Source organism: Homalodisca vitripennis, chromosome 3 (assembly GCF_021130785.1).
Source record: "Homalodisca vitripennis isolate AUS2020 chromosome 3, UT_GWSS_2.1, whole genome shotgun sequence".
Classification (NCBI taxonomy): Eukaryota; Metazoa; Arthropoda; class Insecta; order Hemiptera; family Cicadellidae; genus Homalodisca; species Homalodisca vitripennis.
In genome coordinates this window covers 187551947-187567963 of record NC_060209.1, presented here as the reverse complement: position 1 = coordinate 187567963, position 16017 = coordinate 187551947, and the positions used below count along the sequence as shown (strand labels likewise).

Below are 16017 nucleotides of genomic sequence, written 5' to 3'. Positions count from 1 at the left end.
AAACCTGAAGGTCGTTTTACTGCATCTGGCTCTCAAGATCGTACAATTGATATGCATTTGTGACTTAAGGAAATTTTATGTTTGATTAAATATTACTTTAGAAAATTTTCGTTGTTCTCTTAGGGTATAAAGGTTAAAAATGTGCACCTGTTGCAAAAAAGACCTTTTATTTGCTTCGTGAGTTATAGGATTTTCTCGATGGGTAATGTTGAGAATAGGGGACGCCTCCTGTTGAGATCCATGATGAAAATTTTAGGGCATTAATCTCAGACCTGTCCCCTCAGAAAAAGGGGACGCCAGTTCTAAACCAGCCTCTCCAGTAAAAGTATACTGGCGTTGGCACGTCCTTTATGTCTAGTATGGCAAGAACTTTTGACTGTCAGGAAACACCACAAGTTCCAATAGCCGTCTAATATAGTAGACAACCATTATCAAACTACCCTTGCACCCCAGAATCTCAACGTTTGTGGTTAGTACCATATGCCCTCCTGGACACCCATAAGGTTACCAAGATTAAGGTAACACATCAGTTTTTCTGTGCCGAATGTGGTTTCAACTGGTAAGTATAAACAAACCAGAAATGAACGCTCCTGAGTTATTTACTAAACTAATTATGTTATAAATATAACATATCCTCCACATAATTATCTTCAGTCCTTTTAATTGGCCTTTTTTTCAAAATTTCCTAAATTTCGTATTCTAAATTATTGTGACAGGTCAAAAAATTGTTCTGTATTCACTGACGTTATAATAGTGTCGAATTTACTCAAAAAATACTTTTAAACTATTTTAAAACTTTTATTGCAGCACCTCAACGAACTTTGTTCAAATCAGTTTGACCTTCTCCAGATTCGAACCCGGGACCTATGTTAGAGATCCGCAACTTTACTCATTACGTTGCAATGGTGAATGTCAAAATTACTTGTTGTAATAAAATTGACTTGTTGTGTGGTTACCTGAATGAACCGTAGTGTGGTGTAATTAAAGTATATTGCACAAGTTCTTTTTCCTGTTATTTTTCAGCGTCAACACTCGAGTCAAGTGATAGTGCAGGTGAGTGTTGTGAAATTTCCACTAATCGATGATTGTGACTCACTTTATCTGGGATGATAACACAATCTACAAGCGGATAGCTGATAATATTCACTTTACACCATCAGTAAAGCCATACCTTTAACGCTGCAATGGCGTATTTTATTTTGGTGAGTATTTTATAATCTTTATAGTCATCTTTATTTTAGAAAAAAACAAGATCACTGATCGTACTTATCAAAAATAAAATAACAGAATACCTTGTAATATGTATCTCGTAAATTGTTTTGGTCACGGGATAGAGTTCACAGATAGTTAAGTAATAGCCATAAATGCAAGAATAAAATAGAGAGAACATGCAAATCAGTAATTATTGACGTTATTACATATTATAAAGGATTTTAACATGGGATTTCATCGATCAGCTGGCGGAGGGAGTTCTCATGCTCATAATTCGAGTGGATGATAAAAACTTGTTAGCTTTGAATCTTTTCAAGGACAGTTTCAGTTTTCATAAAATTTATCTTGACTCATTATCACAAGTCTTCTTCAAATTTAAAACTTTATTTTTTATTTTCATATTTATTTTTGGTTAAATAACTAGATCTTTTTCATTATATTTTGCATGTGTTGTAACATATTATGTTACGAAACCAATCCAATACCTGTGTTGTATTTTTTTAATGCATAATCTGGTTAAAATTCAATTTAATTTAATTTTTGATTGGCCTAATATTTAATCAATCTCTCTTGCTAAGATATGTTTTACACGTACAGGAAACGTTAAAATTAAAAATCCAGAGGTAGCTATACTTAAGGTATAAGAAATATTGATATTACGTGTTTTATAACTTATGGTTGTAATAATAGACGTCGCTATAGTAGTTTAAATCCTGCCAAAGAAATTGTAGACTCATATTTATTTCTTTAATTGGCCTATTAACATAATTAAAGTTTTGTTATTGTATCAATAGATTTAGTGTTATAATGAGATTGAATATCACATGGGAAAAAGTAATTTGATTTATTTTTCTTCAATATTTTCAATTAAATCAAGAAAGTAAAAAGGATTGCTGAGAAAGAACTTCGCTCATTTAAGTAGATTATTTTTGTTGAAGATGGTGAGCCAAATTCATCTTCGTGTCAATGGTTGATATTTACCAGTTATATTGATTAATGTAAACAACTTAATTTGCTCAAAGCAATCGAAAAATTCTAAATGTATTAAACTCTACAGGTACATACATGTCCAAAGTTATAAATGATAGAGTATTTTTCTTTTAGTGGTGGAGTACGCGGATCATTCCGTTCTACTAGCCAGATAAGATAACTCAAGTGTTGCCACCAAGATAAGATAAATAGTGAAAAAACATGTGGTATCTTAATTCAGTTTACCTTCAATAAATTTTATATATTTTGAATTAAAACAAAGTTGTAAAACCATTAAACAGATAACAGATGGAAATTTTTTTTTAAATGAATTGTAAGTTTATTGCTATGTCACTTGTATTCTTGTATCTATTTAAATTGTTGGTACTGAATTAAGAAAATAGTAAGGTTTTACTATAATAATTACCGTACGTTATTAGGCAAGTTAGTTCAATCTCTTTCTATAGATTCTTCGTTGGCTGGAAATCATCTACTTCATAGAATTGAACTCACATGTTCAGTATTTCACTGAAATGAATATGAAAACAAATCAGTCAAAAACAATTGTAGTAAATTTCGGCCTTCGTCAGTATGATCGAGTGGTGCGTCCTGCTGTATTTATGGATGACGACCTTTTTGGAGAATATATTTCCACAACGTTTTTGGACCCTGGAAGAAGGACTGACCTGGAGCGATCACGTTGACAGGGTCTGTGCTAGAGTTACCCCAGTTATCTATGCTCTACGCAATCTAGCAAAATATTTGTTTCCCATAAGTTTTAAGAATAGCCAATTATGGCATAATCCATTCTCATTTTGCGTATGGAATAACACTTTGGGGAAGTTGTGCAAAAAACAAAATGGGCCGCATCTTTAGACTCCAAAAAAGGCTGTCAGAATCATTGGAAAATTTGAATTACAGAGAGTCGTGTATGAAATCTTTCAGAGAGTTTAGATTGCTGACTTTGCCCTGCTTCTATATTTTTGAGATGATCATGTACTGCAGATGAACGTGCGCCTTGATTCGTGGCATCAATACAAACTAGAGACAGGGACAACTTTCGAACTCATCAACACAGACTGAAATTAACACAACATCTACCGCAAGAAGTTGGTGTCAGATTAATCAACGCTTCCTGAAGAAATAAAAATTTCCAATAATCAAAATCAATCTAAAACGCGTCTCAAACTCCTTTTGGTGTAAAAAATGTTATACTCTGTTGATGAATTCATAATAAGCCGCTGGAATATTTGAGAGTACTGAATTTTTGACGTCAATGCGATTGTGTCTTGAATGATTGTATGAATTGTGAGTATGAAGGTGTGTGAATGTGCAGATGAAACCGGGTAAATTGACTTAAACTATTGACGATTGCGAAACTATGTAAAAGTTCTTCAAAGAATGCAATAAAGAGATTATTATTATTGATTTTTAAGTCGTAATTAAATCACTGCGAAAAGTTATCAACCAAATAAAATCAAAGTATCGATGGATAAGGAACCGATACTTAACAAGATTGTGTATGGAAATAATTATTTTTGTAAATTTTAGTTCAATATCTATATTAATCACTCTTTTTTGACAAAAGTTTACCCGTTGCAGATTGCAATCCTGCTGACACTCAGCTACGAAGGATTGGCTGTTGACATCCAGTGTCCAGAGGAAGGCTGCGGCAACCTGACCATCTACCTGGGTCCTAAATGGGGGTCTAAGGTCATCGTCCTCTCTCACCACGAGGGGCAACCAAGAGCCTGTGAGACAAAACATTACGTCATCAGGAGTAGAAAATAACTTTAAAATTCAGCCCCAACCGATCTTTATGAATTATTCATTCAATACTACAAACACCACTGCCGAATCCAAAGTGCCAGATATTTATAGGTTGAGTGGGAGGTTTAGTAATCCCAGTTACTGGAGGCCCGTCACCACCACAACCACCACTACCTCCACTGCCGCACCTATCTACAAGTGGCACCAAAGGTTTGGAAACCCCACACCTCCGTATTGGGTTCGTAGGTTGCCCACCACAACTTCCAAACCGATAACGGTATCGCAATATGACCTAGGAGACTGGAGCATTCTGAACCTGACCTATATGAGGCTCACAGGTAATCAAAGGGGTTTTCTACTTTTATGAATTATTGAATAATGAATATCAGCTATTATATTTTATTAGACCAGCTATTGACCTCAGCGGTCGCGACCTTTCATTTTCTAACTATGCCACTAATGCTATTCAGTGAGCTATTGGCATTCTGAAAGGTCTATAACGATTCAGTAATTTGTTGCGTGTGCTTATGCGATCTCTTGTTCTTACACAGTTCTATTATTGATGCCCTGGGTATCAATAAATAATCAAGAACAAAGTAATTCCACTGTATCTTTCTAGATTATGAAAATTATTTTGTATATTTTATTTCAATTACAATATTAATCACGAGAGTAATTGAAATTGAGTTTTTGTGTAATCCAGAAATAGTCTGAGAAACGCTCCTAAATAAGAGCCATGTTTTTGTTGGAATAATTATTGTTTGTTTATTTAAAATAGGAAGCAATAAGAATAATTAATAAGTTAGAACTATGCTAATCATGTTGAAATACTTAAAGGTACTAACTCTATCTATTATTTTAATATTAATTTTGAAGGTAAATACAAAGCAGGAAGAGTATTTATAATTATAATATTAGATTTTTATAAGTTCCAAGACTTCAAAAACAGAAGAAATATATTTAAACATCTTCCACTTCAAAATGGGGTCAGATTGTTCAACATTTTACTTGACGGATATATTATCCTAGAAACAATTACACATTTTTAAAGAGTATAAATGTAAGGATTAATCAAATTCCTAAACCTTAACAACATAAAATAAATGCATTTGAACAATTCACACCATAAACTGGTCAGATATTCAATATTGTTCCTAACGAATATATTAACCTAGAAACAACTAAACATAAAAAAAATACTTTTAATGCAATGTTTAATCAAATTTGCAAATCTCACATAGAGTAAATGTATTTGAACATATTGAACTACAAACTGGGGCCAATTATTCAATATTTTAACAGGTGATTGTAAACCTAAAAACTCGTTACAAACATACGTCTGGAAATGCTTTGTTAGCGAGATAAGGCTCGCGAAAGATTTCGCCCAAATTTACACCCTGAGGATTAAATGAAACCGGACTGAAACCATTATCGTTTAAAATAAGTGTTGGCTTGAAAAATGAATAAAATAGGTCCTAGAACTGTAAGTCCTTTAGTTTGTAAAATAACTTGTTTAAAAATTAACAATGAACTGTTAAAATGTTTTACTTTCTCCAGGACCACCCTGTATAACCTAGAAAACTATACAAAAACTTATTATTTAAAACAGCAGTGGAATACATTTTCGAAAAAATTTCATATCCACTTATAAGTCATACACATCAAAGTAGTTTTAAAATAACGTCTCAAAGAAAAATCACTCATTACCTATACAAATTAACCAATAAAGCTTTACCAAGTCTTTTATAATCTATTATTCTCCAGTATAATCGTAAAATGAATAAATCTAAATTATTGTTAGTACAAAATTCATTATAAAACAACGTTGCCATATTTTTAATTAAATGATTTTATCGCACTGGAAGCTGCCTAAAAAACAATGTTTTTATTTTATTTTTCAATCACATAGCCAGAATCCCGCTAAATAAATGAAGAGCTTGATTTAAACTGTTTTTGAACTTCAATAAATACTTGTTTGCCCTGCACTTTGTTGGTATTGAAGTTCCCGAGTTGTGTTCGGACCGAGAATTTTAATGACGATGCAACAATTGGAAGCTGAAAACTCGGTGTGCGGTGTGAATATAGAAGTTGAATCTATTCCTGTTACAGTGCCATTTAGTTTTATTTTCTGTAATTTAAATTATGTTGTGTACATTTTGTATATACCTATTATCTCAGAAAATAGCAATAATAATATAATGCGATGTTTACCACGTTATGTGGATGTGATTTTTAAGACACTTTAGATTAAAACTATTTTACAAGATTGTATGAGTTGAACTATTATGTAGTTTTCTAATAATTTTTTAATTGTTGGTTATTTTTAAATTTGTGATTAATTTGCATTAAACTGCTAGTGTAGGGGCGAAATTTGCGTTATAAAAATGTGACAAAAATTCGATGCTGAAATCATTAACGCTTTCTCAGATAATTTATATGAGATAAAAGGATTTTTGGGAAACGTTTAGAAAAAAACCACGTTAGAGACATTAAAAAAGAATATCTCTCATCATTGTTTAAACATTCCAGGATCATTTTCCTGCCCTTTATTAAATTTTTCATCCTTGACGTTTTCTTTCAACATTTTGGTATGCTTTATAGCTTCTTTAGTTTGTACATAAATATTTTTGTTAGATTCATTGACATGTAGTCGGTCAACGTTGTATAGCGTTTCCAAGCAGTTCCAAGTTTTACTCCTAACATCCTAAGAACTGCCCTTTCTTTATCCCCATAATGTTGACAGTGTATAGTTGATAATATAAATGACGCTTAAATACGGTAATTTAAACACTAGTTTTAACAGATCTGGGAAAACCAATAACATTTGGTAGAGCCACAATTGTTACTAGACAGGAATGCAGGACATGTTTATAAGTAGATTTATATATACCACTCACATACTATATACGATATACAGTGTGAGGTAAAAGTATGAATACACTCTGTTTAGTTTTTTATAGATAAAGATGGAGGGATGGAACTCACGACACCTTTACAGGAAATATAAAAGTGGACTTTTTAGTAAATATTTCAACTTTGTCCATTTCCCCAAAACTGGATTTTTTGAGGTGGGGAGCGGCTCAAAATTTTTAAATTAGACACCCATTAAGTGACATCTTATGTGAAAGGTTTTTATAAAAGAAGAAGAATAGTGGAAACTAGAGCTTTCTATCTCAACTCAGTACAAAATGGCAGCTCAAAGATGGAGTCCTTATCCACCAAAAACTAAACTGAGTGTATCCATACTTTTAACTCACACTGTATATTTATACCATGTTCAGTAGGCAGAAGTTAGAATGCAGTTAAGTTAACTCTTTTTTGTGTTTGCAATTGTATTGAATTACAGATAAAAACACTCGTAAAATACATAAAAAACTTCTATAAAAATTGAAATAGTGACGTCATAGATAGGGAATAAACGTCCAGATATGATGGGCCGTGGTAGGTTCACAGACCATTGCTTAATTATTCATGAGAGTCTAACACTTGGGGTATTTGATGGATTACTTGGCACCACAAGCTTTGCACCTGGCTTTCTAGTCTTATATTTTTATCTAATCGATATTATATCTCATTTAAAATTATTTTTACGTAAACAATTGATTATTTGCTACAAATAAATCAAATATATCAGAATTCTCAAAATTGTGCATGTCCTTGTTCTATTAGTGCGTGTATTTTAACTTACCGTAATCCTGGGGATGCTCTCTTGAAGAAGTGCATATGGTCTTACAGAAAATCTGGTACAAGAATAGAAAAATTAAATTTACAGCTTTGATATTTTAAATTCCTCCCCCTCCCACCAAAATATATATGTCTTATTCAGACTTTAATATTTTAATTCATGGTAAATCAGCAATCGTTTTTATAGGGAAGTACAAGTCTAGAATTAATGTCAACGTCAAGCCAATTTATACTCCTCTAATGTATTGGAATAAACTTCAACATAAACAAACCATTTTCGTTATTCTCTACTTTATGTGTATTGGGTTATATGATGTGGAAAATACCCCCAGAATCCTGGCGGAGGAGATCTCATGGTGGCTTTAATACCGTTCTAGATTATGCTTCTTCTACCTAAGCGGTAGTTCTTTTTTTAATTTCAGAGTAAAAAAACCTTAAGATAATTTTCCTGGAGACAGAGAATGGAGTTTTAAGCAATTGTATAACCAGAGCTTTTATTAAGGATGTGGTATTATCCGGGGGCCATTAATTTTGAAAGCGTTTTTCTTACTGGGGACCTAAAAAGTTACACTATTAGAATGAAGAGACTTTATTTGACTTACTGTGAAATTACAAGTTATTATGACGATCGGTTCTTGCTCTTTGCTTCCCAAAAAGTAGGAATGTCGGCGTTTGAATTTTTTTTGTTCGGGAGGCAAAATCAAGACCCGAATTAAATTAAATCCCCCCCCCCCGAATTTAATTTCAATCTTCATAATGACATGTAATTTTCACTGTAAGTCAAATAAAGTGTATTCTGTCTAATAATGCAGTTGCTTATGTGCCCGGTAAGAAAAACCGTTCCAATATTTGTTGCCTCCAAAAATACCAAAGTACTGATAAGAGCTATAGTTATAAAATTTCCAACTCCTAAATGCCTATAATGTTTCTTGGTGGTAAAACACTCTTTAATGCTTCATCTCCAGGAATGTTATCTTGAGGTACTTTAAATATGAAATAAAAAAACCCGTTTGTACCATCTAAACAAAGCACTGCTCAAGTACTCTCAATGACGTTTTCAAGTATTTCTTTTTGATTGATAATGAATAAGTACGAAACTTCACAAATACGATTTAGTTTCTTGAGGTTTTTTTTTCACAAATCGGCTTTCTACCATTTTCAAGACAGATTTCAGGTTTTAAATTGAAGGCATTCTTATTTACAGGAGAAGGAGTGAAGGTTCTGCTCTCAGGGTTGGGTGACAAGGACAGGATTAAGCTTCAATACCTGGAGCTGAGTCACAACAATATCACAGAGCTCTCAATATTCACGTTTCCGATGGAGTCGGAACGGTACCTCAGTGAGCTCAACTTGGACCACAACCCCATTCGGCACTTCATACAAGACACGACTTTCGAGGTCTCTCGCCTGCGATCGCTCAAGGTCAATGTTTGCAACACTTGTTCAGATTTAATTTGTACTCTCGTACTCTTTAAAAACTTTCGATATGCGAAAAGAGGGTCTTTCAGTACATAACGATACAAATTACTATTGTTAAAAAAAACGGTTCATTCAATAAGTACAAAACTTTGGTTACCTTTCAACATAGTCGCTAGCAATGAAATATTATGTTTACAAAATATAATTGAACAGCTGATCAGATGTCCTCGTTACGTTACCAACTTTATGTCCTGACAGTTTCGTGTGGATCAATTCAGACGTTTTTGAGCAGAAATAGTTTTGTCTAGTTTTTATTAAATGACCCTAGTATATTCTTATATTTCTGAGTAGAGAAATTGAAAAAATATCTCCATCTTGGCAGATTTTAAAGATAATACTCTTCAGTCGGTAATACCTTTTGTTGCAACATTGTTTTTACTTCTGTGCACCTTGCAACGCCTATCATCTTGGCTTAAAAAAAAATCAGTCTATAAATGCCACACGAATGTGTACAAATTTTACATCAGGATTCCACTTATTCTTACCGCAACAGGTATAAGTTACCCTTTGCAATACATAATCCAATAAGCTGTTGTGTTGTTAGTAGCAGTTCCCTGCAGCTTTTCAAACGATTTTCTATGGGATAACATGTGCGTGATAGGCATATCCTTTGTAAATAGCCTAACACTCCTCCTAAATAAACACTCCTGAAAATGATTTATTTCAACTGGAACATGTTTGAATCTCCTGATCACTTTCAGAATAACTAATATTTACATTTAAAGTGTAATGAACTTTAAATTTGGAGATTGAAACAATATTTATAAGTACCAATGAAATACACAAATTTCTCTACAATATTTTATAATATATCAATTAATATCTTCAATACTTTTTGTAACAACATAAAATTAACCCCTTATCTTTATTTCAGTCAGTGTTAATAAACAACGATCGGCCTATGTCGCTGTTGTGTGCCTGGTGATAACATTTTGAAGAGATTCTTTACAAAGGGACTTAAATTTATTCAGTGACCAAAACACTTAAGCTTGTTCGTCTTTTATAGAAACTGAATGTGTCCCACTGCGAGCTTACGTACTTCGACAGTCCCTATATTCCGTCACTGCAGACACTCGACCTCAGCTACAACCACCTGCAGAGTGTGCCCGGCTACCTGGAAAGGTTGCCTCGCCTCAACCGTCTGATCCTGGACAACAACATGATCCACTACGTGAGCTACTTCCCTCCCAGTCAGTACCTTGAGTACTTGTCACTGTCCAGCAACCAACTGTACTACATCGGCAACACCACGTTCCAGGTGTTTCCGTATCTGTCTGAGGTAACTATTAATCTAGCTAGGTTAATGTGAGTATCGGAGAGAACATTATTTTTCAAATGTCACTGTCCAGCAATCGTCTTTACTACATCGGCAACACCACTTTTCAGTCGTTTCCGTATCTGTCTGAGATAACTATTAATCTAGCTAGGTTAATGTGAGTATCGGAGAGAACATTATTTTTCAAATGTCACTGTCCAGCAATCGTCTTTACTACATCGGCAACACCACGTTTCAGGCGTTTCCGTATCTGTCTGAGGTAACTATTAATCTAGCTAGGTTAATATGAGTATCGGAGAGAACATTATTTTTCAAATGTCACTGTCCAGCAATCGTCTTTACTACATCGGCAACACCACTTTTCAGTCGTTTCCGTATCTGTCTGAGGTAACTATGAATCTAGCTAGGTTAATGTGAGTATTGGAGAGAACATTAATTTACTGATGTCACTGTCCAGCATCCGACATTACTACATCGGCAACACCACTTTTCAGTCGTTTCCGTATCTGTCTGAGGTAACTATGAATCTAGCTAGGTTAATGTGAGTATTGGAGAGAACATTAATTTACAAATGTCACTGTCCAGCATCCGACATTACTACATCGGCATCACCACGTTTCAGTCGTTTCCGTATCTGTCTGAGATAACTATTAATCTAGCTAGGTTAATGTGAGTATCGGAGAGAACATTATTTTTCAAATGTCACTGTCCAGCAATCGTCTTTACTACATCGGCAACACCACTTTTCAGTCGTTTCCGTATCTGTCTGAGATAACTATTAATCTAGCTAGGTTAATGTGAGTATCGGAGAGAACATTATTTTTCAAATGTCACTGTCCAGCAATCGTCTTTACTACATCGGCAACACCACGTGCCAGTCGTTTCCGTATCTGTCTGAGATAACTATGAATCTAGCTAGGTTAATGTGAGTATTGGAGAGAACATTAATTTACAAATGTCACTGTCCAGCATCCGACATTACTACATCGGCAACACCATGTTCCAGTCGTTTCCGTATCTGTCTGAGGTAACTGTGAATCTAGCTAGCTAATGTAGCTAATGCGAATATTGGAGATATTTATTTGTTTCTTGATTGGATCTAAGGTTTCTTTCATTATACTTAGATAATAGACTAATAGTAGAGAATTTCCGCAAATACTTCTCAATTCATCAAATTCGAAATGCATATTATTAATCTTTTAGTACTTGGAAATTCATGGTAATGAGCAATAGTTATTAAATATCCGGCTGTGGTTCACAACATTTTGGATGAGGAGCTATACGAGTTAGTTACTCATGTACATGAATGTCTATAGTGATTTGTACCTAAACTAATTGAAGTCTTGCGACTAAATTTGTGTATATTTTGTTATCGATTGTGCTAAATGTATACATTTTAGGAGGAACTAGAATTTTCCCTGTTGCAATATTCCATCAGATGAAGGAATATGTAAGGTTTTTGTTAGAAAATATTTAACATTAGGGGTTTTATTAAAAATAATTCAAGGGGCTTTTGAAAAGAATTGTTTGCAAGGGATGTGTTTCTAACATGTTATGAACAGCTTTTATATATAGCCTTACATTCTTAGGTAAAAATAGAGTAATAAATTTTCTCTATTTCATTAGATCATTAGAATAATTTTGTTCTTAGTAGTTGAGGCTTTTGATACATTTTTAATGGAATACTGTAGTATATATATATACAAATCTTCTATTAATACATTTTTTTTAATGATTAGTTTACATATTAAACTTGTTTATATCCTTGTAATAAATCCACTGACTGGTTTTCACATACTCAAATGTTATTGACGCTCTATTTGCTTCTACATTTGTAGTCTCAAATTTGTGACTCCAATAATCTAGTATGTGAAAATAACATTTTTAGTCAGATGACGACTTATTTTACTTCGGAATTTTGTTTCAAGTTTTCAACAACTTATCAATTGGAGTAGGAATGAAAGTAATGTTGTTAGATGCAACATTTTAAAATTAGTATTTTTGCTGAATGAGTAACTATTATTTTTAAGTAAATAAATATATAAGGGATTTGTTGTATCTAATTTACAATTATTTTTTACAGTTACGACTGAACAACAACTCTCTGGATGACGCAAGCCTAGTAAACGTTTCTCGCTATGGCTCATTCTACCTGAGCGGTAACCCATGGGTGTGTAGCTGTCCTCTACTGGACATGGTGCAAGGCAATCGACCTAGAGTTGTTGATGCGGATAGCGTCACGTAAGTATAATCATTGGTGTGTTTGAAATTGGCCCCTACTAGATTTTGGTGCAAGGCTACCGACTTGCTAGTTAATTAACATTCCACTCTTTGTTTTGGAAAAGAACAATAAGTTTTGTTGAGCATTCCCATTTTGCTACGCATCTGTTTGCTATGATATATGCATCAAGTCGGTGACTTGATTGACTCATATATTTACTAAGGGATCATAAAATAATGCGGAATAAACCGATACATTTAAGTATCGAAGGAAAAAACTTAACACAGTGTTTATGGATAGTCTGTAATTTTTTTTCAATATTTGTGAAAATTCAAGATAGATGTTTTCATACCTACTAAATCGAAAAGTTTCCGATTGTGCCTGAAAGAGGAACATCAAAAGTTATGAGGTTAATTGGCAATGCGGATTGTATGACCTGGCGAACCCAACTTTGCTATAATTTGCCCTTTCGACCCCAAACCGAACAGAGTTCTTCCTTCAAACAAGAGGAATATTCGTACCAAGTTTGATTCTCAAGCACCTTTCTTTTAGGAGCAATCGACCAGACAGACGGACAGGCAAGCAAAAAACGATACAATTCTAAGAAAGACATTTTGGGTCCTTTATAAGTAACATGTTACAGAACAACATTTGAGTAATTTACCATTTATCTGATATATCCACCACATGATATTTTGTTTGTAGTATATAAACAAATTTATTATTTTGGGTTCAACGCATGGGAGACATCTCAGGAGCAAAATGACGTTACTTGTCAATTATGACGTATTTTCTGTGTTTACTAATCTTCCGATATAGCTATTCGTCGGCTAATCATTGTGTTATATAATACACGTTGGTATAGGGGTTGCAATATCTGAATTTTAAACTATGACGACTCCAGATGGATAATCGTTGCTTTCAATATTTATTGACACCGAGACCAGAAGATGACTTATTTAAAGTGATATTTAAAGTCGAAACTATACTATTGTATGACAACAGTTTTAAATGTTTAACGAGGGTACCTTGTTATTGTTATTAGCCTAGATTTCCGTTTTGAATCAGATTATTCATGTCAGTCTACCTCCCTCACAACACTTCACTGTGTTGTTGCTAATGAAACAATACTTGCCTGTTTGCAGATGCAAGTTCCCTTACTCCCAGAGTTCCCATCTCGTAAAGTACATGAACAGCCAAGACGTGCAGATTGGCTGTCCTGTTCGCACATTCTGTGAGTGGGTGCAGGATACTGAACAACATCTGTGAAAATTCAAGATACATAGATGTTTTAATGCTTACTAAATCGAAACGTTTTCGATTTTGCCTGAGGAAAGAGGAACATCTAATCGGCAATGCGGATTGTAGGACCTTGTTAACCTAACTTTGACAAAACTGGATGTAAAGTTACAATAATTTGACCTTTCGACCCCAAAACGAACAGAGTTCTTCCTCCAACAAACTTGGTCATATTCGTACCAAGTTTGATTCTCAAGCACCTTTCTTTTAGGAGCAATCGAACAGACAGACGGACAGACAAGCAAACAACGATACAATTCTAAGACAGACATTATAGGTTCTTAATAAGAAACATGTCACAAAACAAAATTTGAGTAATATACCATTTATTTGATATGTCTACTACATGATATTTTGTTTATAGTATATAAATACGTTTATTACTTTGGCTGGAACGCATGGGAGACATCTCAGGAGCGAAATTCCGTCACTTGTCAGTTATGAAGTATTTGCTGTGTTTACTACTCTTGCGATATAGCTATTCGTCGGATAACCATTTTGTTATACCATACGCGTTATAGGAGTTGCAATATCTACAAAATGCCCTTCTTAAATTTCGGTACAAAATTGAATTGAGAACCTTTATACTACAGAACACCTCATTATTATTTAACTAGTTAATGTTACTCAAGTTATTAAAAATACGTTGCTGTATCGGAAGATTGGTATCGGGTGTGCGCTACCCGGGTACCCATAGTCCTTAATGTTTCTAATCCCTTGATATCTTAATTTCCATATGATATAGCCCTAAACAGCGGATTGAATAGTAACAATAACAACGTACCTTCGTCAAACTGTGTCCATACACTGTTACAGTTTCGAATTGTAATAAGTCATCTTCTGCTGTCGAAATAATAAAAGCGAAGATTATCCATCTGGAGTCACCATTTGGTCCTGCCTTCTGACGGCCGTGATGTTATATCACGTTTAATATTCGTGTGTGATTTGAAATCACAGCCTATCAAACGTAGTGTTTCTCTTACTATTTATATATTTGTTGTGTTTCCACTGTGTTCATGGATTTTAAACTATGACACCTCTAGATGGATAATCCTCGTTTTCAATATTTATTGACACCGACACCAGAAGATGACTTATTTTCGAAACTACAGTAGTGTATGATTACAGTTTTTACTGTTTAACGAGGGTACCTTGTTATTGTTGTTAGCCTAGATTTCCGTTTTGAATCAGTTTCCCCCTTTTCTTCATGTCAGTCTACCTCCATTACAACACTTCACTGTGTTGTTGCTAATGAAACAATACTTGCCTGTTTGCAGATGCAAGTTCCCTTACTCCCAGAGTTCCCATCTCGTAAAGTACATGAGCAGCCAAGACGTGCAGATTGGTTGTCCTGTTCGCACATTCTGGGACTGGGTGCAGGATACTGCCGAAAAGGTGGAGGACGTGGAGCGATGGTTCCGGCGACGTGGTATCCACATGTACACCATCTACCAAGCCCTCATATGGATACTAGTGATCGTGGCGGCGGTGGTAGCCGTGCGTATTCTGCTGCGACGCCAGAAGAAGAACACCAAGGTTGCGCCAGCTCCGACGGAAGTCCCTTACAACATTCTTGATGACAAAATGTTGGCATAGAAACACGAACGAGGTGTTTCACAAATATATACATTACTGTACTATTTAGATAGTTAGTAACTAACATATTGTTTGTATCTGGACATAAACAATTCTTAATATATTATAAAACAGATTTTTATTATATTTAAGTGATTACACATTGATTGCTGTTAATGTTTTATATAACAGTAACTTGTCAATTTTAATGTTGGTTAACTATTACATATGAAATCAATTCAAAAACTGTACAATGTTGTTTTTTTTCATTCATGACTCTTTATTTTCTTAGAAAATTGGTCAGTGTCATTTAAAGAATAAACGGAAATTCCATATCATTTGAAATTTTTAAGGTCTCATAATCCTAGGGGAATATTCATTTTATTTCTCTAGGAGTTCGTTTTTTATAAGCCATTGTTTGCTGTAGTTCACCAAGAATTAAATTTCAACGCGATTTAGTCAGATTTATAGAGATTTTCTACAGGCTTCCAAAACGTTTTAATGTCCAAAAAAATGTATCGGTTGTGCCCTG

At 34.1% G+C, this 16017-nt stretch overlaps 1 protein-coding gene across 2 annotated transcripts; it reads left to right on the top strand.

Annotated features, from left to right (window-relative positions):
* Positions 1-1045: 1045 nt before the first annotated feature.
* Positions 1046-15736, top strand: LOC124357869 (phospholipase A2 inhibitor beta-like). Of its 2 annotated transcripts, none has more exons than XM_046809954.1 (6): positions 1046-1202; positions 3784-4289; positions 8840-9057; positions 10121-10393; positions 12474-12631; positions 15188-15736. In XM_046809954.1, the coding sequence occupies exons 2-6, from the start codon at positions 4001-4003 to the stop codon at positions 15504-15506; spliced, it is 1257 nt and encodes a 418-aa protein (XP_046665910.1). In that variant the 5' UTR covers positions 1046-1202; positions 3784-4000; the 3' UTR covers positions 15507-15736. The 2 variants fall into 2 exon arrangements, with proteins under 2 accessions (XP_046665910.1, XP_046665911.1); XM_046809955.1 differs by lacking the exon at positions 15188-15736 and adding an exon at positions 13757-13895.
* Positions 15737-16017: the final 281 nt, after the last annotated feature.

What these genes read in the sequence shown, in the direction of transcription:
- LOC124357869 (XM_046809954.1), top strand. Translation starts at nt 4,001, where the DNA reads ATGAATTATTCATTCAATACTACAAACACCACTGCCGAATCCAAAGTG. An exon ending in GACCTATATGAGGCTCACAG is followed by an intron (nt 4,290 to 8,839) that starts GTAATCAAAGGG and finishes TCTTATTTACAG; the next exon opens with GAGAAGGAGTGAAGGTTCTG. An exon ending in TGTTTCCGTATCTGTCTGAG is followed by an intron (nt 10,394 to 12,473) that starts GTAACTATTAAT and finishes TATTTTTTACAG; the next exon opens with TTACGACTGAACAACAACTC.